The sequence below is a fragment of the Lutra lutra genome, chromosome 11 (genome assembly GCF_902655055.1).
Source record: "Lutra lutra chromosome 11, mLutLut1.2, whole genome shotgun sequence".
Taxonomy (NCBI): domain Eukaryota; kingdom Metazoa; phylum Chordata; class Mammalia; order Carnivora; family Mustelidae; genus Lutra; species Lutra lutra.
The window spans coordinates 97,187,705-97,213,093 of NC_062288.1; the positions used below are offsets into that span (position 1 = coordinate 97,187,705).

At 51.3% G+C, this 25,389-nt stretch overlaps 3 protein-coding genes across 10 annotated transcripts in view; 2 read left to right on the forward strand and 1 right to left on the reverse strand.

The window, feature by feature from the left end:
- Positions 1 to 19,897, forward strand: part of CLCN1 (chloride voltage-gated channel 1) — a 36,195-nt gene extending 16,298 nt beyond the window's left edge. For 3 of the 7 annotated variants that reach the window (XM_047694513.1, XM_047694515.1, XM_047694516.1), the window contains 11 exons: positions 2,203 to 2,272; positions 2,462 to 2,572; positions 4,350 to 4,563; positions 4,794 to 4,927; positions 7,817 to 8,061; positions 8,335 to 8,446; positions 8,794 to 8,873; positions 9,138 to 9,176; positions 12,109 to 12,213; positions 12,304 to 12,390; positions 12,899 to 15,039. In XM_047694513.1, coding sequence (XP_047550469.1) covers positions 2,203 to 2,272; positions 2,462 to 2,572; positions 4,350 to 4,563; positions 4,794 to 4,927; positions 7,817 to 8,061; positions 8,335 to 8,446; positions 8,794 to 8,873; positions 9,138 to 9,176; positions 12,109 to 12,213; positions 12,304 to 12,390; positions 12,899 to 13,267 — 1,566 coding nt within the window. In that variant the 3' untranslated portion in view covers positions 13,268 to 15,039. The other 4 variants (XR_007121426.1, XM_047694514.1, XM_047694512.1 and 1 more) reach the window with 4 other exon arrangements.
- Positions 16,953 to 23,886, reverse strand: FAM131B (family with sequence similarity 131 member B). 2 transcript variants are annotated; one of them, XM_047694522.1, is made up of 7 exons: positions 23,711 to 23,886; positions 21,287 to 21,396; positions 20,697 to 20,732; positions 20,356 to 20,449; positions 19,893 to 20,090; positions 18,318 to 18,461; positions 16,953 to 18,121 (listed from the first exon to the last, which is right to left on the reverse strand). In XM_047694522.1, exons 1-7 carry the CDS (start codon positions 23,736 to 23,738, stop codon positions 17,649 to 17,651), a joined length of 1,083 nt encoding a protein of 360 aa, XP_047550478.1. In that variant the 5' UTR covers positions 23,739 to 23,886; the 3' UTR covers positions 16,953 to 17,648. The 2 variants fall into 2 exon arrangements, with proteins under 2 accessions (XP_047550478.1, XP_047550479.1); XM_047694523.1 differs by lacking the exon at positions 20,697 to 20,732.
- On the forward strand, positions 23,652 to 24,698 carry LOC125080610 (translation initiation factor IF-2-like). The gene is made up of 2 exons (XM_047694524.1): positions 23,652 to 24,210; positions 24,449 to 24,698. Exons 1-2 carry the CDS (start codon positions 23,728 to 23,730, stop codon positions 24,581 to 24,583), a joined length of 618 nt encoding a protein of 205 aa, XP_047550480.1. The 5' UTR covers positions 23,652 to 23,727; the 3' UTR covers positions 24,584 to 24,698.
- Positions 24,699 to 25,389: the final 691 nt, after the last annotated feature.

Here is a 25,389-nt window from a genome sequence, read left to right on the forward strand (position 1 = left end):
TCTCCCCTATTGATGAAGGGAATTTCCATCTTCCCCAGTCTTAAGACATGGAAATACCAGCATGTTGTAAGTTAACAGCTGGGTATCATAGGTATGAATAAAATTACAACTTCTCAGTTTCCCTATCTAATAAGTCTAAAGTCATTACCTAGTATCACTGACCAGCATAGCCTGAGGCTCTGTAGAATTCTCTGTGGCACTCCTTCTGTGAAGGGTCTGACTAAAGTAGAATCTGTCATGGTGGGACTCTAGCTTCCTAGTTCTCTAGCGCTGGGTGTTTAAATTCTTGGGAGTTATTTGTGTTCTACATTATTTACATTGCATCTGGATCTTTCCTTTGGTGTGCTAATAGCTCGAAAAGTTTGCTAACCTTAGGTCATTCTTTGTCCTTAGGAGTTGCTCACTTCAGGGCCCTCAGATCCTCATCTGTTCTTACACATATCTTGGAGGATAATCCAGAATTCATCCTCTGAAATCAGACCTATCAGCCACCTATAATCTGTATTACTGGAGCTTTCAGATTAACCCGAACCTACAAAATCCCATGCAGCTTTCATGTGCTTATTCCAGAGAGATGGTACAAAGTAGTTCAAGGGGTCTCCAGTTGTTACATGTCAAAATCATTTGCAAAGGTTAAGTAAGCTACAAATACCCAGAACTCCGTGTCCACACTGACCGACATGGTGTCTGGTCATCTGCAGGTTCAACAAATTCCCCAACGAGCATTTCTGTTGGGCGTTTCCACAAATAGTAGCTCTGAGAAGCCTTTTCTGTGTTGCATGAACGCTATTTGACCAAGCTCTCTTCTTTCTTTCCTTCCTTCCTCCTTCCCTCCCCAGTGACCTACCTGCATGCTACCCGCATTGATGAGCACCCCACCAGGACTGAGAGCAGGCAGAGAAAACAAGACACAAGGTTGCTTTATACTCTAGGCTTTCTCAGTCTATAATATCTTCATCTGTACCTTTGACTTGGCCATTATCAGCTGTTTTACATGGTCATATTCTGACATGAAGAAGTATACATTTTTGCCTCATCTCAGAGCTTCTGGGAGGAAGCCTTCTTAGAGCCTTTGGCATGGCCTCTTGACATCAGCCCTAGATCAAGGGACTCTTTCTACGGTTCAGAATAGTAAGAAATGTATTTCTCATTAGTTTACAATGCACTTGGTACAGATTTTCAATTACAAATATTTCAATCCTGGCAATTTGTTCTAATTTAGCTGCTACCATCTTTCACCACATGAGTTTGAGATCCTTTTGTAAGATTGGCTTACTTATTTTGGAAGTAATATGTAAAACCTGTTTCTACATTTTCATGGTGTATCTCATATTTTTATTTCTTTTACAGATATTTTAAAGGTTCAACCAATGCTCATTTTTCCATTCTATTTCTCAATTCTTCCACATTTCTTTGCCACAGAATGTATGTGTTACTTTTGCTAAAATTGTTCTGGTTTCTTTTGGAATACTACCTGACAAAGTTGGCCTTTGAGATCTTTTCTGTTGCACTGGCTAACTTTCTCAATGTGTCCTTCCAGTATGGCTAGGATAGATTTGATCTTTTGAACCTCTGTTTAATGTGGTTTGATGTTAAAGGAAATGACTCAGGCAGGACAGTCTTCACTCCAGGTTCCCTTGTGAGGTTTGCCATATAAATGGGTTTATAAATAACTATATCATTAAATTAGTCACATAGGAAGTCACTGAGACTCTAAGATGTCTGACACTTAGAGCTGAGCTCTTTTTCAGAAACAATCTGACCAGGAAAAGATAACCCTCCAGCTTCAAGAGTTTCAGGCTGTTCTGCTGAGGTGAACTTTTTGGGCTAGGAGGGTATAGTATAGGCTATACTATACCTTCTGGAGCAGTGACAGGAATCTTCAGGGGCTCTGCTTCTTGTTCTAGATTGCTTAAAGGCAAATATAGTCATTCCAAGGGGAAACGATCATCAAGAGAACTCTTACAGTGTTGTCTTTGGTGGTTTTTAGCCTGGGTGAGCACTCCACATTTTTTGATTCTGGAGAAAGAGTACAAACAAGATGGCTTCTGGATGAATTAGCTACCCCAGGGTTTCTGTGACTCTTGAGGCAAGAGGAAGGGTTGGAAGTGGGGAGGAAGTGGAATAGGGGTGTGTGTGTGTGTGTGTGTGTGTGTGTTGGGCAGAGTTGAGAGGGTGTCCTGATGCCTCTTTTTACCCCAGTTCTGGATGTCCATCGTGGCCACCACTATGCCCATACCCTGTGGAGGCTTCATGCCTGTGTTCGTACTAGGTAAGTTCTGATGGGAAACCTGGGATCTTGCTGACAGCTGCAATCTAGGGTACTGGGAAATTAAGGAAAGGCCTGGAATGCCAGGGGCTTGTATTTGTTCTTAATGCCCAAGAAGGGACTGGCTCTGAAATATAGAGGATAAGGAACTTGGATCTTTCAACACCTTCCTTCCTCTTGTCTTTCCTCTAGGAGCTGCATTCGGAAGGCTGGTAGGAGAGATCATGGCTATGCTATTCCCTGATGGTATCTTATTTGATGATATCATCTACAAGATCCTACCCGGGGGCTATGCAGTAATTGGTGAGACACATTGCACCCTCTGGTAACCCCTAATAGCCACCCGCAAACTCTCCCATGACATCTTTATTCCAGACAAACTGCATAATGTGGTTTTAATTTTATGCTATTTGATTCAACTTTCATTCAAATAATCAACCCTTGGCTTTGACTCTCATTAGCTCTTACTGAACGTTTTTGAAGCTTAGTTTCTTTGTGTAGAAAAGGGATTATGGGAATTAAATGAGATAATAAGAATGAAAGCACCTAGGATTGTGTCTGAATGTTTGGTAAGGGTTTTTTCCTTCCTTCCAAAGAATTATAGAAACCACAGTGCAGGTGACTGGCTTGGATACTCCCAAACTGCAGATGGGCTAATACTGACAGGACTTTAAAGTACCTGACTAAGAGCAAAGAAACATGGTCTCTACTCATCCCTGTCACTTGTCACCTGGATGACAGTGGAGCGAGTTACCTACCTTTCTGCACCAGAGTTTCTTTATTATAAAATGACTTCTGAGATACCTTACAGCCCTAACATTCTGAGAATCTGTGATAATCTTTTTCACATTAAATCCACAATCCCATACAATCGAAACCCTGTCTAACAAACACAGTGGCCTGTATAATCCTCAAAATTATTATGCCTCCCCGCCCCTGCTCTTCCCCATCAAAACCCCATAACACCTACGGCCGTGCCGCCCTTAAATATAGAAGCATTAGGCAGCTTTCCAGTGCATATGGTGTCCTTACCCCCCATCACAGACCTTTACGAAAAGCCTCTTTCATCCATAAGAGTCCTCTGCTCTTATTCCCCATCTTCATGACTCTCAGGTGTCACCCATCTTCCCTGGTGGACATTTCCTGGAATACATATCTCTTGTGACAGTTTATGTTCTGAAGTATGTTATTTGTACCATCTTGCAGAATTAGTCCTCCCAGTATTTCCCTTTTGTGACTTTTCTTATTTTTTTTTTAAAGTAAGCTCTACACCCAACTAGGGACCTGAACTCACAACCCTGAGATCGAGAGTCACGTGCTCTCTCAATTACGCCCCTGTCGTTTCTGTCTTTTTCCTGTTCTCTTCTCACGTATACCTTCTAGTGACTATTTCTGTTGATGGGAAAACAATGAAAAATAAGATTCTGTTTTCAAAGAGTTCATAGAATCGTAACGTTTTAGATCTGCAAGGGCCTTACAACTTATTCAATGACCTTTTTTACCTTAGAGATGATAGTATGGGATTCCAAAAGGATCGAGTTCTACACACACAGTTGAGAAACTATAGAATCAGAATCTGACACAGGTGTTATTACTCCAAGTCCACACCATGAGTCCTGAGTTTTGACTCCCTTCACTCATATATTGTTGACATCAAAACCCAAGGTCCAGTAGAAAATGCTGTCACTGGGTTTTAGAATCCTCAATTAAGGATGATCCAAACTTTTGGGGTACCTACCTGGTTCAGTCAGTAGAATATGTGATTTTTGATCTAAGGGTTGTGAGTTTGAGCCTCATGTTGGATATAGAGAATATTTTTTTAAAAAAATGATCCAAACTTTCAAAAGCAAGGACAGGAAAAAGATAGGACATCACTATCTTCATCTTACAAATGAAAATTTGACACACACAATGATTTTATAAATTGCCAAAGGACACAGAATGAGATCAAAATGATTTGCTGACAGTTTTCTAGCTCCTACTCTTGACAGATGGTTGTGTCAGGAGTGTTGGCACTGACCAGGATCACATCCTGCACGTGGCAGCCCTAACCCACTGGTACATTCCTGTGTCATTCTAGGGGCAGCCGCGCTGACCGGTGCAGTATCCCACACAGTCTCCACAGCTGTGATTTGCTTCGAATTAACGGGTCAGATTGCCCACATCTTACCCATGATGGTGGCTGTCATCTTGGCCAACATGGTGGCTCAGAGCCTTCAGCCCTCCCTCTATGACAGCATCATCCAGGTCAAGAAGCTACCCTACTTGCCTGACCTTGGTTGGAACCAGCTCAGGTCAGGGCACCAGCTGGAATTAGTTCAGGCTTGATGGGGTGGAGGTGGGAGCTACTGATATTAGGATCAACATTTGGGAATACTGCTTTTTACTTATTTTTATGTTCCCATGTACTTAATGAGTATTATGAGTGACATGATGCATGGTAAACCTCATGCGAGGAATGGAAGGGACAGCAAAGGAACAAGTTTATGGGGGGGCTAACGCCCCATGCCTTCTCCCCCCATAGTAAATTCACCATCTTTGTTGAGGACATCATGGTACGTGATGTGAAGTTTGTTTCAGCCACTTGCACTTACGGGGAATTGCAAACCCTGCTCCAGACCACCACAGTCAAGACTTTACCACTGGTTGATTCAAAAGGTGAGTGGGAAGAAAGGAAGCAGATTCCTGAGCTAGTGACCTGAACCAGGGCTCCACAGAGCTGGAGGAGGCACTGTAGTGCAGGTTTATCTTTAGGGATCACCCAGTCTGCCACAGGATACCCAGCTTGTGTTCCTAGTGAACACGATCATCTTCAAGAAGGAAAAATACTGCCAGAACACAAGCAAAAGAAGATAGTTAAAAATGCAGTCAGAGAGGGGCACCAGGTGGCTCAGTGAGTTGAGCACCCGACTCTTGATTTCGGCTGGGGTTGCACTTTCTGGGTCATAATCTCTGGGTCGTGAAATCAAGCCTGAACTGGGCTCCATGCTCAGTGGGGTGTCTGCTTGGGATTCTTTCTCTCCCTCTACCCCTCCCCCCCTTCTCGCTCTCTCTAAAATAAATGAATCTTAAAAAAAAAAAATTCAATTAGAGAACTACAGCCGATGCTCTTTAGTCACTATAGCTATGTCCTTTAAAGTCACTGAACACTGAACTAGGGTTACTATACTGAAACACTGACCTGGAAAAAATACAGGGTTAGGTTCCTCTAGTCTCATTTGCTTCAACCGATGAATGCATACATTTATTTTATGTGTGTCTCTCTTTAAAGACACCATATTTAGTATATACTGTCGATTCATTAACTAGAATTCATGGCCAACAGGGCTACACCTCATGCCTGAACAAAGCTTACCTAACAGGTATATTTTCTCCATAAGGCACATCACAGCCTTCTTGTTTGGGTGGTAGGGGGGAGGGGTGGGAAGGATGTCAAACAGCAGAATCACTAACACAAAACCAACAAAAGTGTGAAAATGTGACATTAAATGGACAATGAAAAGAATGCTTGCTTATAATATGAGGGCTAAGAGAAGCAGCAGAATGTTACTTTTCTAACCTCAGCTGGGAACATGTGTGGGGGGAGGCCCCACTGCTGTGCTGTGCAGGTCTGTGAATGATGGTGGCGGCATCTTGAGCCCTAGTTTGGGGTTTACAAATACCTGTACTTTAGCCAGGAGGCAAATTCGCAAACAGGGCATTCATGAATAGCAAGGCTCTGCTGTAAAACCCTTAGCCCCTTATGTGGTTCTCTTTGCTACTGAGTTGAATGGTAGCTGTTCTTCAATGCCCAACTTGAGGGGCAAATGAAACTGTTCCATATGAAAGAGTGAGTGGTTTTACTCCTTTCTAATTTTTTTAAAATAATTTATTTATTATTCCTTTTTTTTAAAATTTTATTTATTTATTTGACAGAGAGAGATCACAAGTAGAGAGGCAGGCAGAGAGAGGGCGGGGGAAGCAGGCTCCTTGCCGAGCAGAGAGAACCCGATGCGGGGCTCGATCCCAGGACCCTGAGACCATGACCTGAGCCGAAGGCAGAGGCTTTAACCCACTGAGCCACCCAGGCGCCCCTATTTATTATTCTTAAAGAAAGAGAGAAACAGAGAGAGAGAGAGAGAGAGAGGGAGGGGCAGAGGGAAAAGAAGAGAGAGAAATCCAAGCAGATTCTATGCTGAGCCCGGAGCCCAACACGGGTCTTGATCTCATGACACTGAGATCACAAACCAGACTGAAACCAAGAGTTGGACCCTTAGCCAACTGCACCCCCAGGCACCCCTTCTTAAAACTACTCATTTGCTTGTTTGTTTGTTTGTGGAACGGCCTTAAAGCAGCTCTTTCATGCCGCTTCCTTCACCGCCCTTTTCGCCCACCTTTGGCATTTAAGCCTGCTCTGCATTATGATTTTTTTAAGGTTTTTTTTTTTTTTTTTTTCATTTATTTGACAGAGCACAAGCAGGGGGAACAGTAGGCAGAGGGAGAGGGAGAAGCAGGCCTCCCCACTGAGCAGGGAGCCCTTCGTGGGGCTTAATCCCAGGAACCCGGGATCATGACCTGAGCCAAAGGCAGACGCTTAACCGACTGAGCCACCCAGGCGCCCCTGTATTATTGCTTATTGGAGTTTATATCTATGTCTCACTAGGCTGAGAATTCTTTGAAGGCAGAGACTATAACTTCTATCTCCTTCAGACTGCCTCCTTCTAGGTATTTACTAGATATTAAGTAAACACTGCCTAATGTTTGAATTCATGTAATTAAGAAGAATTATGTAGGGCCATTTGGAGCCATTAAGTTTGTTAGTTCCTCATTTCAGATAATCAGAATGTCCATGTTGTTCAAGTTAGATTCATTTTAATATTTTTCCCAAATCCCAAATACTTTGTAAGTGGTCTCTAAAGCAGTGGCTTTTCACTGGAGCAGGGGTACAGCCAAGGAGGTAGAGGGTTTTCATAATAGTGACTAAGACCTAATGGTAAGATTTATCTTAGTAACACTGTTGTAATTTTATGGGCTTAAAACAACGAAAATGCTCATAGCAGAATTTCCGTATATGAAAGATCTTCCCAGGAAAAGGAGACATTTTGTTTATATCCTAGAAGGACCCACAGTCTTTAAGTGATTAAACCTCAGATATCCTTGTAGACTTCTTTCAAAGTATATTTACATCTCAGTCTATATAAATGGATTTTGAAGTCTGTCTGTCTGTCTTTCTTTCTTTCTCTCGAGATACGACTGATTAGCCATTTTAGTACCAAGTTCACCTATTTACAAACAGCTGTATAAGGAAGGGCTTGCATCAAAATAAGTATAAATTAACACCAATTAGCATACTATCAATTGGGTCTCTAAGTGCTAAATGAGTGAAATAAAAGGGATTGAATGAGGTCAATCCTGAAAGATGTATGCAGTGAATCTTGAGGAAGAGAGGGGAAGAGCTGGAAAAAGAAGCCGGGGTGCTTGGCTTCTGTCCCCAGCTCAGTCCTGCAGAGCAGGTTGGGGGGGCAGGGAACCGTGCAGGCCCTCAGGCTGAGCTTGGCTCTCCCCCAGATTCAATGATCCTGCTGGGCTCCGTGGAGCGGTCAGAGCTGCAGGCCCTCCTACAGCGTCACCTGTGCCCGGAGCGGAGGCTGCGGGCAGCCCAGGACATGGCCAGGAAGCTGTCCGAGCTGCCCTTTGATGGGAAGGCTCTGCTGGCTGGCAAGGGACACCAAGGCATCTCCCTTGAGGGCCGGAGGGAGTCCTTTGCATTTGTGGATGAGGATGAAGATGAGGACCTCTCTGGGAAGCCTGAGGTGACCATGCAGGGATGGGCTGAGGGAGTAGGATGGATTGGGGCAAAGGGAAAGTGGGAGGAGGGAGATGGGATGCTGGTCACTGAGAAAGTCAAAGAGACCAGTGCACCTGGGGGCAGGGACTAAAGGAGATCAGGTTGCAGATGATGGTACCAATGAGAATTAAAAGGGATATAGGAATTCTGAACGGGTGTGAGGGTGAATGGATGTAGATAGAATTCCTAGGACACCAGCCTCTTCCCCAGGACTGAGAATTTTTACTGTTCCTTATAGCTGCCTCCTCTCCCTCCTCCTCATCCCTTTCCTACTGCCCCGTTGTCCTCCGAAGAGTCCAATGGGCCCCTGCCCAGCCACAAACAGCAGCCAGAAGCACCGGAGCCTGCAGGTGAAGATTTCTCCCAGCATGCACCCCCATTCATGCCTCCTGGGCTCTCTCTGGGCTCTCCTCCACCCAAGGGCTGCTACTATGAGGAGGGATGAGGGCAGAGGGAGGCGGGAAGGGAGTTGTAATCACTGAATCTCCATATGACTGTCCTGACTGGTGGGAGTAAGGGCTGATTCAGGAGGGTAGGATAGAGGGTATCTGTAGAGGTGAGGCATCTGGGAAGAGCACACTGTGTGTGGCAAAGTGTCAGGGGCCCCTCGCTGCCTCCCATTGCCCGTGGCCCCCGCCCTTTCCCCCCAGGACAGACAGGACTTTGTTTCCATTTCCACCTGCTCGCCACTCCTCAGGTCAAAGACCCTCTGTCTTTCGGTCCCTGCTGCGCTGCTTACTGGGCAGACCTCGCCCCACAAAGAAGAAAACAACCCAGGTAAGAGCAGATGTGCTGTGGAGGGTGGACAGGGAAAGGACCATGCCTCTGAAGACTGAGAGAACCATGGTCCTTAAATCAAGGGGGAGGAGGTCAAGGGGGAGGAGGCCCCAGCACAGGGACTCTTCATCACAGGGCAGGAAGGATGAGCAGAAAAGCAGGCATCTGTGGCCCTGGCCTGTGAGGGTTGCTAATGGCCAGGGGAACCACAGCTGTCATGGGGAGAAAAGGGAAAGAACTTGGACCTGTGGCTTTCTTCTCTAGGAGTCAACGGATTTAGTGGACAACATGTCACCTGAAGAGGTAAGAGAAACAGCCACCTGGGGTGGATCGTTCTGTCGGATGAAGGCTTTGCTCACTTGCTTCATTGTGTTGTAACAGTAAGATGCTAGTCTAGACCAGAAAGCATTCTGAGAGGCTGGGAATGAGACGTGATTATGGAGAAAGGGATGGCCCATTGCTCAGAGGCGAGGGAAACATGTGATGGTCTCAGAGGGATCAGAGGAGAAAGACTGTGAGCTTCCACGCATAGATGGGACCAACAGTGCTAAGATGAGCCTCAGATCTTTTAGACATTAGGGACGTTCTGGACCAGGAAAAGGCCGTGCAGGAAGGATGAGCTTCACCTGAAGTAAGATGGCCCCAGGCAGCCAGCAGTTACACGTACCAATGTGGAGGAGCAGCATGGAAACTAAGGTGGTCAGTGCCTGCTTGAGGTTACAATACCGGACTGGACAGGGCTTCGAGACAGTGGACAGCTAGGAAATGCCCTGAAGCGAGACTGGAAAGAATGGAAAACAGAGGGCCAATATGGACAGTGGTTTCTCATTGGGACAAACACCTGTTTCCTGATAAAGGTTAATTATTGAGTACATGAGAGAGAAAACCCAGCCCTGAATGGGCTTGGTTGTGAGGAGGGGACAGACATAGAGCAAAGATTTGGAGGCAGCAGGGCGGTCCCGATCGCAGTCCTGATGGAAAGAGACCCCAGGGTTGCAGAGAAACAGCAGAGTCTATTAGCAGCCATTCTGTTTGGTAAAAGAATGCAGGCCTCCTGCGGAGGCTGAACAGCCACAGCTTTAAAAGTATGTAGATGACAAAGAACCATAGCAGGTGTTATTTTAAAATAAACATCTCCTTGGTTGTCCAGACTAGATGTGGGGGGAGGGAGTCAGAGGAGAGAAGGAAGTCTTCCCCTTCTCCCCTTGTCACCTCTCAAAACACGCACTTTTCTGATCAATGCTTAATGGAAAGATCGATGAGCACAGAGGAAAAAAACAGCTCTTGCTTCTGCCCCCAAGCAGGAATCAGATGGGTCATAACTATGGTTGAGGAGGGCCTTGCTCAGTGCTAACCCAATAATCATACTCTTCAAAGAAGCACACCAGGGGGAAAGCTGGCTAGCTGACCCAGTGAGGCTATTTAACAACCACTGGAAATAAAGTGCAACGAGGGGTATAAACAAAGCATACATTTTTAGCTTATGTCTTTCCCAAAGAAGATTTTGGGTATCTAAGCTCCCCTGTCACTCACTGGGATATTCTAGAGGGATAAGATCCCATAGGAGTAAAAATTCAGGATATTTTGAAACTGGTTTTCAGACAAGATCGAGGAGGCACCCTTGGCAATATCCCGATGACACCTGCGGGAAGAACTCAGTTACATGTCACCAGAAGTGTTTCCTTCTGCTTCCCTGTTCGGAGCACACACAGAGCTCTGGTCTGGTAAAGGGGCTGAGCCTTTGCAAGTAGTGAGACATATCAGACCCTGAAGCAGACAAACCCTGCCCTTTGGAGATAAGCTGGGGCTTCCTGGAACAGGATCTTCAGCCAAGGTCGGAAGCCTGGCTCCACCTCTGCGTCATCTTGGGCAGACTACTTACGTACTCCACGCTTCCGTCCCCTCATCCATAAGACAGAGACAATGAGAGGCTGTTGGAGATAATTCAATGAGTGAAGACATGTAAAGCAGCTGGAATAATGCATGGCCCAGAGGAAGTGCTTGGTGCATGGGCACTGGGAAGGGCAGGAACTGGTCCAGGAGGACAGGACCCACCTCACCAAGGTTGGCAAGGGTCCTACAAATAAATCGTATCCACAGCACACCTGCCGACTGGTCATCCATCCATCCATCCATGGATCCATGTGCTGTGAGGGCCAGCCGGACCTGGTGTGAACATTCAGCCAGGGAGAGTGAGGTTTAGAGGAGGTGGGATTGTAGTCCAGAACGCCAGGAAGGGACAGATGGAGGGCACCCCACTATGGACTCCACACTGGGCATGAGAACTATGAGGCGGCCTTCGGAGACTGTCTCTGACGCCTGAGACATGCGAATTTGAACATTAGGAAAATAAAATAGTACAGAGTTCAGAGGGTACTGACTGAAAAGAGATTTCAAGAAATTTTCAATTCAGTTATGAAAGTGAGAGCTCTCCTGGCTTATTTGGAATCTTGGGGATTTCAGCATGTATCTCTAAAATCAAAAAGAGGTTAAGGCCTTCATGCCTTCATGCTTCTGTCACAGACAAAATACAATGGTTTTACTCAAGCCAACCAAGTGCCACGTGATCCAGGACAGCTCTTCAAACCCAACGGGTAGCTGCCGTGATCTGTAAGAGACAAATGTGCTAGATTCTGCACAGCATTCTGGGGGCAGCCCCACAGAACACTCTTAAGGGGTTACACCCTCACCTCTGTCCTGTAGGGAAAGAGAAGACAAACACCAGTAAGAGCCTGAGCACAATCCAGGTCATCTCGGAAAAGGAGAGACCAGCAAAGTACGATAGGGACAGAAAAACTGTGCTCCTGGAATCCTCAGGAGAACAGTGTGCAGGCAGATGGGGAAATAAGGGGAATCCAGAAGAGCAAATGCAGATTCGAGAAGACATGCCTGGTTTCACTGAGCACTGGGTATTGCAGGAGTGGTGGAAAATAAAACTGGGCAGAAGGGCTGGAAATGACAAAGTGTTGGAGGGAAGGGTGGGGGGGAGGCGGGAAGACAAGAAGACAGAGCCACACTCTAAGTGCCGAAGGGTGAAGGCGATGGGGGGCCTGGTGAGGGAGGAGAGGCCCCTGGGAGGAAGGGAGCAGGTCTAGTGATCTGGAGCATTTGTGAGAGTTCGTTGCATATTTCAGGGTCTGGGCTGGGGCTGGGAGGGCTGTTTGGGGTCAAGCTGCCGGTCTGAGGCTGAAGGGGGCTCCGTGATACTGAGTGACTGCCCTACTCCGCCACACAGATTGAAGCCTGGGAGCAGGAGCAGCTGAGCCAGCCTGTCTGTTTTGACTACTGCTGCATTGACCAGTCCCCCTTCCAGCTGGTAGAGCAGACGTCCCTGCACAAGGCAAGTGCTTGCCCCCTGACCGTTCAGGGCTGCCGAGGGCAGGGGAGGTCTGGGGTGAACATGCGCCGACGCGCTGCTCTTTCCCTGCAGACCCACACACTGTTCTCACTCCTTGGCCTCCACCTTGCTTACGTGACCAGCATGGGGAAGCTCAGGGGCGTGTTGGCATTGGAAGAGGTAAAGGGGACAGGTCCCATTTGAGCAGCAGGAGGAAGAGTGGACACAGGATAAGGGTGTGGGGGTACGGAGGGGATGGTTTAACTTCTGGGAGGTCCCCCAGATTTCCCTCTCTATTTCTTAGGCAGAGATTGGAGGGGATGGAGGGAGCAAGTGGCAGGTAGAGAGGAATGCTCCAGGACTTTCCATGGCCCAGGGGTTTGGGATGAGGATTCTGGGCATGAGTCACGGTTTCATGTGTTTGCTCTGGGGAGGGCCGTGGAAAGAGGGAAGAGATGGGGTGTGGCTGAAGGATGCCTGAGGGTCACTAGGAAAGGGCCTTGCCAGAGGAGCTTGAGGTTCGCAGGTCCACAGGTGCATCTCCCCCCATGCCCCTTCTCGTGCCCCTCCGTGTCTTTCCCGCTCATCCTCCTTGCATGAATGTGTCCTTCTCGCATGCCTGTTTGTCTCACCCTGTCCCATCTTCTTTCTCTTCCCAATTTTTTACCCCTTTCCCTCTCCCCACAAGCTGCAGAAGGCCATTGAGGGGCACACCAAGTCTGGGGTGCAGCTCCGCCCTCCCCTCGCCAGCTTCCGGAACTCGACTTCCATTCGGAAGAATCCTGGTGGCCCGCCCCCTCCCACAGAGGCCTGGAGCCTGCCTGAGGGTGGAACAGGGGCTTCTGGGGCAGGGGATGGGACTCCTGCCTCCCCAGAGACCCCCGTGCCCTCCCCCTCCCCAGAGCCCCCTTTGTCCGTGGCTCCAGACAAGGCAGAGGGCGAGCTGGAGGAGCTGGAGCTGGTGGGGAACCCGGGGCTGGAGGAGCTGGCTGACATCCTGCAGGGCCCCAGTCTGCGATCCACTGACGAGGAGGATGAGGACGAGCTGATCCTGTGACCGTCTCCAGGACCTCCTCTTAAAGACTGTCCAGAGCCCCAGGCCAGTGTGCGTGTGGAGGGCGTATGTCCTGAAGCTGGAGAGAGCACACCAACGTCCCGACCCCTCCTGGGAATTTTAAAAGGTGATAGTTTTAGTTTTAGAGGAGGGTTAAAATTTGGGCAGAGAGAGTAGCCTCAGTCAGCTCTTTAGGCCACGTCCAGATAGGTGGGAGTTCCAAGCCCAGTGGAGGACCTGATATTCCATGGGACTTCCTGAGCCTTCCTGGAACATGGGTGGGAAATCCCCTGCCTCTCTCAGCCTCCCTTCAGTCCCCCACAGTCCCCAGTGTCTTGACCCAACACTGCCCTGGCTTTGCCCCTGTGACTGACAGGCTCTGCAGGGGGAGGCCCACAATGACTGTGGCCTCGGAGGAGAGGGTCATCTCCCGGCCTCATAGAGTGCCAGCCCTGAATACACTTACCCACGGCCCTCTCTCACACACACCCCTACCCCATCCTCTGGCTTACGGACCTCCACTCCCTGAAATTTGCCTCCCACTCCATTCTGGCTCCCACTACCTGTCACCAGGCAGGGGCCATCACTAAGGCAGTGAAAGGCCGGTCCTATTGGCCCCTCTTCATCCCAGGGTGTAAACAGTGCATTGTGGATAAAGGAGGACCAACCCCCAAGAGCAAAGGGCTCTGTGCAGGAAGCAAGTGTCTTGTTGCCGAACACTCATGCCTCCTTCAGGCACAAATCCATCCTATCTCACACCAACGACAGCTTCCTCACCCTCCAGTTTCCAGGTCACCCTGGCCACTACATCCCCTCTCCACCGTCCTCATTGACCTCTCCTGCCCCAGGGTCCGCTGTGCCCTCCAGCTGCTGCCGCTGTGGCTTCTCCTGCCAAGAACCAAGGCTCAGGGCAGCCAGGTCACTGTGTCTCTCAGACACCAGCCTTTCTTAGACTGGTTCTTTGTGTTCCTCTTCTAGAGGTGGGGAGATGGGGGTTCAATGTCAAGATGACAAACCTCTTGGATGTTTCCCATGCCAGGGAAGCCAGAGACTTATCCTCCCCAAATCAGCAATAGGGTGCCTGTCGTTAGCCTGTCTCTCCTCTGAAATGGTCCTGGGTGCTCTGAGCCCCTAGCAGCCCTGGCTTCCACACCCAAGGCTTTCTTCCCTCCCTCCTTCCTTTTGGTCCTTATCTGGTTCTACAGTTGTACTCCTTTTCCGACATTCTCCTCCTTCCCCTCCCCTGTGCCCACTCTCCATCATCCCCCAAAGAAGACACTCATAGTCAGAGGTGCCACCACATTGTTTAGTGCCATTGAACATAGCCTGTAGCCCTCTCCAACAGGATGTCCCTTCCACCCCCGCCCCCAGGCCAAGAGAGGGTGCAGCCTGAGCAGGGGGGCTGGCAGTGGGCATTTGAGCCCATGCCCATGTGTATATAATCTATGATATTTATATATATATATTTATATATAATTCTCTCTGTAATATATGTCATAGAATCTCTCTTGGGCCTGGGGTGGGAATGTCACATTAAGAAAACATGCTAAGACTGGCCGTAAAAATGGTTATTTCCCAGACCTGGAAGACAGAGTATGGGATGTAGAGGTGGGGACAAAGAAAAGGTCATACACTCATTCACCAAGAGCCCCCCCCCCCAGCACAAGGATAAGAAGGGAGGCATTGGGGGAGGTGGGGCAGTGGAAGGGGAGGAATGGGAGATTTGGATTTTTCTTTAATAAAGTGATTCGAAAATGAAAGTGCACCCCCCCACCAAAGGAAAATCATTTAGCAAGAGCAGTTTCATTCACAAGAATATAAAAACAGCCCTGTTCCAGGACTGTTGGAAAACGTGCTGCACAGCCTTTAACCCCAAAGGAAAAGCAACCCTCCCCCACCCCACCCCTGATAGCCTCTTCCTGCACATGCCCCTCCCCTCCCCCAGAATAGGCTATAAGCAAACCCCATGCACCCTGCCCCCAGCACCAGAGAGGCAGTTTCTCCCTCCAGAAGAGTCCTAAGAGGGTCCCAGGCCAGCTCCTTGGCTCTTCTCCCTCTTCAGAATGGAAAATGCAGGCCCCCACCTGACCTCTGGTCTGCAAGCCCCCTCCACAAGTAAAGTCTGCTAGATTCCCTCAAGGTTTCAGCCACTGTTGCAGGGACCATTTAGCTTCCTCTGGGAAGGGAGGGAGGGAGGGAGAAAAGAACACGGCTTTAGTCCACCTTTCCCAACTCCATAGGCCCTGAGCAAGAACAAACTGTAATGAATGAGCCCACTGGATTGGATGTCCACCGTGGTTTCAGGGCAGAACCTAGGCAAGAGGGCATGAGACTGAGAGGGAAAAGATGGTGCATTGAGACAGCAGGTGACATGAGGCGAGGAAACAGGGACCAGTGGGAAGAGGGAACTGTGAGCATGCAAAGCCCGGAGGTCCTACAGCAGGAGGGGAGGAGTCTCCAGTGAGGGGCAACCAGCGAGGGCATGCAGGGCCACCTCCCAGAGCTGTTCTCTGTGCCATCCTGCTCCCTCCTGTGTCAGGTCCCATCACCAAACACAAAAGAGGTCTTCTGTTGAGACAGCTGTGGATAAGGTGACCCCCTACCCACGCTCACCATGCCCACTCCCGGGTCCTCCAAGGACCACCCCAGGAAAGCCACTGTCCCTCTCCTCTGGAGGACATGGGATCCTGGCCTCAGCTGCATTGCAAGAGCACATGTGAATGACAGTGTGAACTCAGTGCGGGGTGGGGTCCGGTCACAGATGCACAGAAACACCCCGACTCTCAACCTCCTCATTCCAAAGAAATAGAAGTCTGGGGCATGGGGTGGGAGGGCAGTTCTGTCCAGGGTCTGGGAGAGAGTGACAGTGCCCCCTTCCTGGCAGAGGGTAAAGAGGTGGGACTCCTGACGAAGTTTGGGTAGGACACAAGGCCTTGGAGCTGGAGCCTTAGCCCGGCACGAGGCAGGAGGGAAGGCAACAATGAAGCTCTCAGCTTCTCTCTTCTACCCAGAGTCTCCCTGTGCCCCTGCAGTGGGAAGGGGCAATGTGCCAGCCATCTCCACAGCTGTGGCGTCCTTCTCTCCCCCCTGGACCTCTGCTGGTAGGATCTCTCACAGAAGGGCTACGCAGAAGTCCCCACCACAATGGAAATAGGGAGTGAGAGGACAAGCCCTTTCGGGGCGTACGCCTCACTGCAACCTGTCCTGGAAGGAAGAACACTCTGATTCTCCTCTCTTCCTCCACAAGAGGCCTGGGGAGGGAGGGAGGACATCTGTGAGGCCCTCCTTAGAGTCCTGGGAGGAGCTGAAGAAGGGGCAAAGGACCCGAGAGCCCACACTGCTCCTCAGCAAACAGCCCGCCCTGGCCGGGGCCTGACAGCACCGGACTCCTCCCTCCAACCCACTCAACCCTGAGTCCCCAAGAAGTTATAAAAATGTAGAAAAGGCAAAGAGAAAAGTGTAAACAGCTCCAGAGAATTAGAGGGTGGATGGAAGGAGACACAGCCCTCATGCTTCCCCATTTGGCCAGAACACCTGCATCTGTGTCACCCCCTCAGGGCCAGGGCTCCCAGAGCAGGAGACAGAAGAAGGCAGAAAACGGAAGCAAGAGCTGGGGCAGCCAGCCCCGGCTGGGCCCTTTCCCAGATCCTTGGATCCTCCTTCCAGACAAGGGAATAATCAAGATCTTGGAACAGGCGGCCATGTTTGTTCTCGGTCTCATCAATGACTTTCTGGTCTCTGAGCAGGCCCTGTCAGTACAGAGAATCACATTTGTGCCCTGTGCATCCCAGCTGCCACTCCCCCCTCCCCCATGACTCCTGATCTCAGAAGCCAATTTCTCGCCGAGGACAAACTCTCCACCCTCCAAGGGCACACAACTTTGGGTCGTCGAGCCATACCAAGAGCCCCCGAGGTCTGTTCCTCATAGTGGGGATGAGCTGGGGCCATAGTCAGAGAAAACAGAGAGTCAGGAAAAGCAGGAGTGACACAGAAAGGAGGCATTCCCACAGCCACAGTCAAGGCTCCTGGAAGACGAATCAGAGGGTGAAGAACTGAGGCCCAGTCGACGACCACGAGCTGCTCTGTGCTCTGGTCCTCAGGAGCAACATGGGAGCCACATCATTACAGACCCAGAAGCCTGCTGCCAAGCAAAGTTCAGGGCCATCCGGTGGTCTGGGCCTCAGTTCCTGGACCTGTGGTTTCTACAGCATAAGCCTGGGTAAAATCCAAATGGCTCTCCATTTTCCCAGCAAGGACTGGCAACTCCTGGGTAACCTCATGGTCTTCTGCCCGGGTTTCAGCTGTGCCGCTGGGGTAGGGAGGGTTTCGTTGCAGCCATGCCCCTCAGGTGGGAGTGGAAGGCTGGGCGTGGAGTGGGGGGAAGCTAGTTGTTAGCCTCGCCCTCCTCCTCGTCGAAGGACTGCACACCTGAGGATGTGACATCAGACACCTTCCGACTGAGAGCAGTGGACATCTCGGGATCTTCTCGTGGGGACAGAGACTCCAGGTCCCGGCATCCTGCATCCTCTTCCTCCTCGGGGGCCAATGGCCTCTTCTCCTCCTCGTCAGGGCCCCTTGCCAGGTCCACTCCCCCCACCCCCGGAGCCCAGTCCGTGTCTGACCCCAGCAAAGGTGGAGGCTCCTGAGCAGAGTATCCGCAAGCAGGCTGGGAAGGCCCCATTTCATGCAAGCTAGGCTGGGAGTCATCAAATGCAGGGCCAAGATAGGATCCCGTGGCGGGAGAGGCAATGAGGGACTGGTCGCTGGCTTCCCAGGCATCCGATGACCCCAGACAGTACATGCCCTGGGACACATAGGAGTGAGGCCATCCATCCATGGGGCCTTGAGCTAGGGCATCTGTAAAGAGAATCAAGGAAGTCAGCAGGGTCACAGAACACTGAAGGCGGCAGCAACAGCCCACAAAACTGAATAGAGAGGGCAACAGCGTAGGGAGGAAAAAAGGAAAGCTGAGACGAACCGGGAGCCCACAGGAATGGAGGGAGACCAGTGAAGTCGGGGAGGCCTCTCAGACCTCGGAATGACCATCCCTCACCTTGACTCTCCATCAGCTCCTGGTAGTTGTCACTGTAGTTGCAGCCCAGTGGCTCCTGGGTGGAGTTGACACTCATGTCCTCGCCATCCATGGAAGACCAGGCCATGAGTGTGGCCTCAGAGATAGCAAACTGTTCCATGACACCTGCAAGAAGAAACAGAGTTGGCACGAGATACCTCTGGAACTCTTAGACACACATGCAGGGTTTGGTGACATGGGGGCAGCACTGTCCTAGAAATACAATGCAAGCCACCTGTGCAATTTAAAATTTTCTCACAGCCATATTAAAGAAAACATAAAAGAAGCAAGTGAAATTAATTTTTATAACATGTCTTATTTAGCCCAACATATATCTTGGATTATCTTTCAACATGTCATCCATATAAAAATTATTAACAAGGTATTTCACATTATTTTATTCATACATGTTTTTGAAATCCAGCTGGTCTTTTACACTGACTGTACATCTCCATTCAGACACATTTCAAGTTCACGTTCAATTGGCTACTATATGGGACAGCACAGACTAACCCCCACACAAGGCAAAACCGTGTGGGACTTCCAGAGGTCAGGTTAAGAATTCTAAGCTGAGAGAGTTGGGGGGGGGGGGGTCCTTCTGGTGAGATATCTAAAGGGATTAAAATGAGGAATTTCCAGAAGTTTCTCTTTGGACGGTTTTAAGAATATTAGCCAGTACTAGGTCATCAAAGACAGGGGAAATTAAATGAGGGGGCTCAATTTCAATAGAAAATCCCCAAGGAAGCACCATGGGCTTGTAGGTCCACAGTGGTATCAAGAGGAAAGTTCCAGCAACTGGGAGAAGGGAGGGAGGACAGACTAGGGAGGCTGGGTAGATCTGTGGGTCCCCATTCTAGTCAAAGCTGTAGGTTGAAGCTTACATTTCCAATTGCCCTAGACTACCCCCTATGAATACACGTTTGTCTCCCCCCTCCCTGCTGATAGTTCTTCTACCTTCATGCCACCAGCACAGAGAGACCTCCCTTCTCTTCCAGATCTATCATTCTTCCAGCTGTCTTACTGTAATCACGCCATATGCCTATCTTGCAGGGATTCCACTGTCCTGGACCGAAACCTCTTCTGTCTACCACCCTCACCTCACCAAGCTTCCTTGATCTTCTAGGGGCTGTCATAAGCAATGAGTCAAGTAAGTGAACCCACTACTGCAATGTGCTGAGGGGCAAAGTCTAGAAGGGACTTCCCACTGCCTTTTCTTCTTTTTCCTCAAGAGACATGAGTGGAAGGAAAGTCTTTCAGAGTTGAAGGCCCCCGCCTTTTTGATCTATACTAATAGTGCTGCCATTTAGGAAAGAAGGAATTTGGAACAGGTGGACCCACAGTCCCATGTAATTCTCTTTAATTTCTGAGATAATAATAAAAATAAGTTTGAGGGCACTTACCCGAATCAGTCAAAGGACTTGAAATCGGAGCTGATGGGGAAATTATGACTATGTTCATCATATGGATAGAGCCAATCCTACCATCAGGGATTGGGCTGGAAGGTCAGTCTCTAGTCATCCTGAAAACATGTCTCTTGAGGGTCCCCAGAATAAGTACCTGCTAGGAAACGTGCCTCCTTCTCGCCATCGCTGAGGTCCGAGTAGGCATCGGTATCCCTGCGCACCGCCTCGTGGCTGTGTTGCGGCTGAATGGCTGGTGTCTTCCCCCAGCCCTGCCACTCAATCATGTGGGCCACCCGGCCTTGCCCCATGGCTGTGGGCTTCGTCACATGGTCCTTCATGCTGCGAGAAATCCCTGAGGGGCCAGACATTCTCCACATCCTCCAGAATAGCACACAATACCCATACAAGATCCACCCCGTGTCCCCACCCAAGTCCCATGGGACTCCATCCAATGGGGGAGCTCCATATGACGGGCAGCCTAGACAGGAGGGCTTAATGGAAAGGGCAAATAGGTCAGGGGTAGGAGTCTTCTTTAGGCCTCAAGGAGCAAGGAGACTGAGACCAGGACCGCATAGGTATTTTCCTGTCTGGATGTATCCCCAGGTCAGGAGTCTCACCTGAGAAGGATGACTTGGCCAGGGCCCCAATGCCATAGGCGTTAGAGTTTCGCTTCAGCTTTGGAAGAATGGAAGTGGTGTCCTCCATGGAGAGCTGGGAGAGGGAACGTGGAGGAGGGGCAGAGAGGAGTTCAGAGCTTCCAGGAGAAAGGGTCTGAGTTAGGGCAGGTGATGGGGAAACATTATGCCCAGGAGTCCCAAGGACACTTATCCCACAACTGCCCTTGAAAATATGGGGAATCCTTAGGAAATGTGAGGTTCACGGTGCCTGCTGTGGCAGATCAAGGGAGAGTATAAGGGAGAGGAGCTAGGGTGCCCTGGGGAGGGCTGGCTGCACTCACATTGATGCCATCCCAGGAGAAATCAGTCCGGCTTTGCTGTGAGGAGAGAGCAAATGGAGTGGGGATTCCAGGCACTCCCAGGAATGCACGTAGCCTGCATCCCACCCCCCATTCCAGGGACTTCCAGGAGTGTGTGAAGTAGAGAGGTTTTTCCCCAGCTTAATTTACGGGATTAGGAGTTCAATGTGGAACATTTGGCCTGTGTTTTGAGGAAAGCAGGAGAAATGTTCCTTAAAAGTGTCAGTCTGAAGAAGTATTTGGGCTGTTCCCTTGGAATTTAGGAAGATAATTCAAGGATCAGGCAGCTGGGAGGCTTTCTTCATGAGGGTTTCTGGGGTCTTTTAAAAGTCCTTCGGTTGCTGTGCCTGGGTGGCTCAGTCAGTTAAGCATGTGCCTTCGCCTCCAGTCCTTATCCCAGGGTCCTGGGATGGAGTCCCACTTTGGGCTCCCTGCTCAGCAAAGAGCCTGCTTCCTCCCTCTGCCTCTGTGCCTCCCCCGCTCACTCTCTCACACACACAAATAAATAAGTAAGATGTAAAAAACAATACAAAACTCCTTTGGCTAGGGGGCAGCCGGGCATGGGGTCTCACCTCAGTGGACGGCCGGTGGAGACTGCTCCCGTGCAGCGAGCTGGTGCTGTCCATGTGGATCTGGTCGACATCCTTCAGGCCCTTCCAGTCCACTGCAATCACCTCATTCCCTGAAGTAGCCAGAGGCTCATTAGTTGCTCCACCTTCAACACCCCCTGCCGACCCCCCCCCCAAAAGTCCTTCCAGGGTTGCAGAGTGTTGCCCAGGGGCAGCCCCCCCAGAACCCTCCCTTCCCTTCAGCTCCCACTCCTTCTGAAAGTACATTCCTTTCCGGTCCCTACTCTTCCCCAATTTTTGGTGGGACAAACCCTAATGCTGAGCCAGAATATTCCCTTTGAGCTCACCCAAGAATAGCATAGTCAGAGAAAGTGTTTATGTCCTTATTTGCTGTTGTTTAAATGGAGGAGTCAGTGGTTGGGTTTTACCAGGAAAACCATTCTTTATTCTGTCCTGAGGAATCTTTGAGGGTTTCTATATGGGAGTATATGGGAGCGGTGCCTTTCATCCATTCTGTTTCCACAAATAAGGGCACAACTTCTTTAGGGGTAAGCTTCTCTATATGTGGGCTTTGTGACTTGTATCTTGGAGTTGGTGAATCTCTCTGGCGGAAAGGAGGTTTGGCAGGGATAAGGCAGGATTTGGGTGTGTTCACTCAGAAATGGTGAGAGGGGAGAAAGCAAAGACTGAGATACGATCATCTGCCCTGACTGGTGGGAGACAAGCCATGGGTGGAAGAGGAGCAAAATGGCACAGGGGGAGAAGAGAAGGGGACTTTTAAAAAGAGGACCTAAAAGAATAGGCATTCAAGTCAAGGAGAAGACAAAAAATAATGAGGGGGCTGGTGGACAGGATTTGAGGGCGGACTGGAGAGCTGGAGGGCAGAGGAGGCTGGGAATGGTTCAGGTGAGGCCAGAGCTTGTGGCCAAGGCAGATGCCGGCAAGAGGGCAGGGTGGTGCCTTTCCTGAGAGGTTGGGGAAGAACCCTTGGGCAGTTGGAAAGGGACTCAACCATCAGATGGCTTGCTTAAGCATGGGGAGGCATTCAGCAGGAATCCACACAGCTAGTGCAAAAGGGATGGTGGTTAATGGGTGGGAAGGAGGTAGCCCCCTCCTAAGTGAGCCCCTCTCCCTTGGAGCTACAGGGGAGTGATGAGATGGGTCAGACCAGGGGCTGTGGCTGTCAGGGAAGAGGAAATAGCTGACCTCTGGGGTAGAGAGCAGGAAGGGGGCAGAGAAGAGGAGGGATGAGGAGGGCAGAGGAGGGGGGTGGCCTTTGTAGAGGAGGGAGAGCTGAGTCAGAGCTGTGGGGGGGGGGGGGGCAGGGAGGGGAAGAGAACCCCAGGAAGAGGTGAAAGGAGGAGGGGAGTATCCATGGAAATAAACGGGGTCTCAGAGAAATCAGGCTTCCGGAGAGTGAGTTTGTTTGTAATAATAATACGATTTATTCTCTCAGCCTGAGGTCACTGGGTCGTGTAGGCGGGAGAAATTGGGAGTTGGAATGGGAAAAATTGGGGGCTTTGGGAGAGGGTTGGACTAATTCATGGAGCTGTGAGCGTGGAGTGGGTGCGTGGGGCGGGGGATAAGGGGGTGGGAGCAAGGCAAAGGCTGAGGGGAGAGACGACTTAGGAGGCGCCTGTGCCCGCCCCCAGTCCAAGGTAAATAAAGAGGCGGCACCGCCCCGCCAGCCCCCGCCGACAGGTGCTGGTCCCCGTTCCTCGGGCCGGCCTGCCCCACCCTCCTGGGAGCGGGCCCCCCACCCCAGTCCGCCCCTCTCAATCCCCCAGCCTCCTCCCCGCGCCCCCGGCCCTTTCCTCCAGCCCAGCCCGGCCCCATTTTCTCCGGGCGTGGACCCAGTTCTCCTCCCCGAGGCACCGGGCGCACCCCGCCCCCGCCCCGGAGGGAAGATGCACGTGAACAAAGCGAGTCGGGGGAGGCCGAAACGGCCGGAAAAGGCAACAAGACAGGGAAAGAGGTGGGAGCAAAACACCCAAGACAGACGGAGGCGGGGGGCCGGGGGCCGAGGCGGGGGCCGGGGGTCCTTGGAAGCGGGCTGCCCCAGAAATGGAAGGGGAGAAAGGCGCGGGCGGGGAGGCAGGGTCGTGGCGGAGGGCCGGGAGGTGGCGGGCGCGGGGACGCGCGAGTAGCGAGAGGAGGCTGCTGGAGAGATGATGGAGAGGGACCGCGGCGCGGGGGGAGGGCGGCGGAAGGAGGCTGGAGGGAGACGAGGGAGCGGAGCAGCCGGGAGGGCGTCCGGCACCGGAGGCGCGAGGGGAGAGCGCGGAGGAGAGCCGAGCGCGGGGAAAGTGCGGGAGCCAGGCCGGGGCGGGGGCCGGGGGGCGCCGGGGGGCGGTGGGGGAGGGGGTCAGGGAGCGGCGCGGGCAGAGCCTGCCTCCGCCCGCCCCCCCGCCCCGCCGCGGTACCCACCCACGGTCCGGGAGCCGATGCAGCCCATGGCTCGGGCGCCTCCGGGGCCGGGCGCTCACCGCCGCGGGGCGGGCGCCGGGGGCAGCACCGGGAGCCGCGCCGCCGCCCCAGCCGCTCTGCAGCGCCGCGGCTGTCTCCGCTCGGCTCCGCTCCCCCCTCCCCTCTCCATCCCTCCCCGCGGCAGCATCCGTCGCCGCCGCCGCCGCCGCCGCCGCCGCCTGGCTCCCCCGCCCGGGCTCGGCTGGCGGCGGCGGGGAGGGGGCGGCCCGGGGATTGGCTGCGCGCGGCGCCTCCCCGCCCCTGCCCTCGACCCCGCTGCCGCGCTCCGCGCGCACCTCGCGGCGCTCCCCTCCGCCCGCCGTGTCCGTGGCCCTAGCGGGGCTCCTCGCCCGGTCCCGGCCGGGCTGGCGTCTGGGGGTGCTGGAGACCCGGAGAACGTACCCCTTCGGTCCCCTGTGGGGACCGCTGGGAAAGAACCCGGCGCCCGCCCTCCGGTTCTGGTAGATGGATTTCGAGGGCCGGGTTTGGGGATGCCCAGTGAGAAAGGCGCGGGATTGGGGTGGGGGGGGCGGCGCGCGGGGGACGTGCAATAAAGCTTGGATGAAGGGCCTTGGCCGCCAAATTCCGCAAACACTTGTTTTCTTCCTGGGGCCTCATCTGGGACCCAAACGCGAGCGTGATTGGATACAGCTTCGGTTGCTCTGCGTTTCCTGTACGCTGTTTTGTCCACCCAAACAGATCGCGGAGTCTTTGCGAGTGGATCGTGTGCTGAGCTTCCCTGTACTGGGCGCTCGCTGGAAACTCGGGGATAAGTATGGGGTTGGTGCAGATCCCTCCAGGCCTGCCTGGGGATGGGAGAGTAGAATGAGATAATTCAGTCCCAGCTAGAGGGGAATAAAAATCAGGATTCAAGACTGACTAGACGGCACAGTTTTATATCCAATTTAACTTTCTGTGCGATGATCTCCTCTGACAAATGACAGCATGGATGTCAGGAAGCAGTCGAGAGAAGGGAGGATTGCCCTCTGGCTGGCCAGAAGGGGTCAGGTAGGTACCAAGGGTGCGGTGGGTAAGAGATTAAGAGAAAGAAGGACTGATCTATGTGGTCGGGGTCAAATACTATAGTATAGCAGGGAGGAAGTGAAGTCCAGAAAAGTCACACAAGAAAGGGCCCAGAGGCTCTTGTGTAAGCAGCGCCCACAAACCCCGAGTGTGAGAGAGCTGGTGGGGTCAGCACCAATGACAGCAAATGCTTACCCAGCACTGTGTGTTCCCCACCTGCCTTCATGTCCCTCCTGGGTCGGGCAGGGAGCAGGGCACTGTCCCTGGTGTGGGTGTGTAACAGGACAAAATACCAAGTCTCATAGATGCACCTTTTAACCCTGTATAGTCTGAATGGGGAGCTAAATTTTAGGGTGATAACCACCACATTCTGTGGAGTCCCAGATGAAAGATGTGAGAGAAGGTTATAATAATCTAATTGTAGATCTGGGAGATGGAATTATGGAGAGAACTGATCTTTGGTCTCTGTGCGTGACCAAAAAATCCAGTCTGCATCTATAAAAGCATGAGAGAGAAGAGGGAGTCGTCAGTAGGTATCCTGAGATTTTAATCATCCAGTAACATTTGTGGCAAGATCTGATACCTTATTTTGACAGTGAGAAGAATTAGCAAGTATT

Bases quoted from the DNA above. Each gene is read 5' to 3' on its own strand.
- LOC125080610 (XM_047694524.1), top strand. From the start codon at position 23,728: ATGCAGCCCATGGCTCGGGCGCCTCCGGGGCCGGGCGCTCACCGCCGC. The intron at 24,211-24,448 runs GTAGATGGATTT...CCACCCAAACAG, and splicing joins GCGCCCGCCCTCCGGTTCTG to ATCGCGGAGTCTTTGCGAGT.
- FAM131B (XM_047694522.1), bottom strand. From the start codon at position 23,738: ATGGGCTGCATCGGCTCCCGGACCGTGG. The intron at 20,733-21,286 runs GTGAGACCCCAT...CTCTCCTCACAG, and splicing joins TCCACCGGCCGTCCACTGAG to CAAAGCCGGACTGATTTCTC. The intron at 20,450-20,696 runs GTGAGTGCAGCC...TCCCTCTCCCAG, and splicing joins TCTCCTGGGATGGCATCAAT to CTCTCCATGGAGGACACCAC.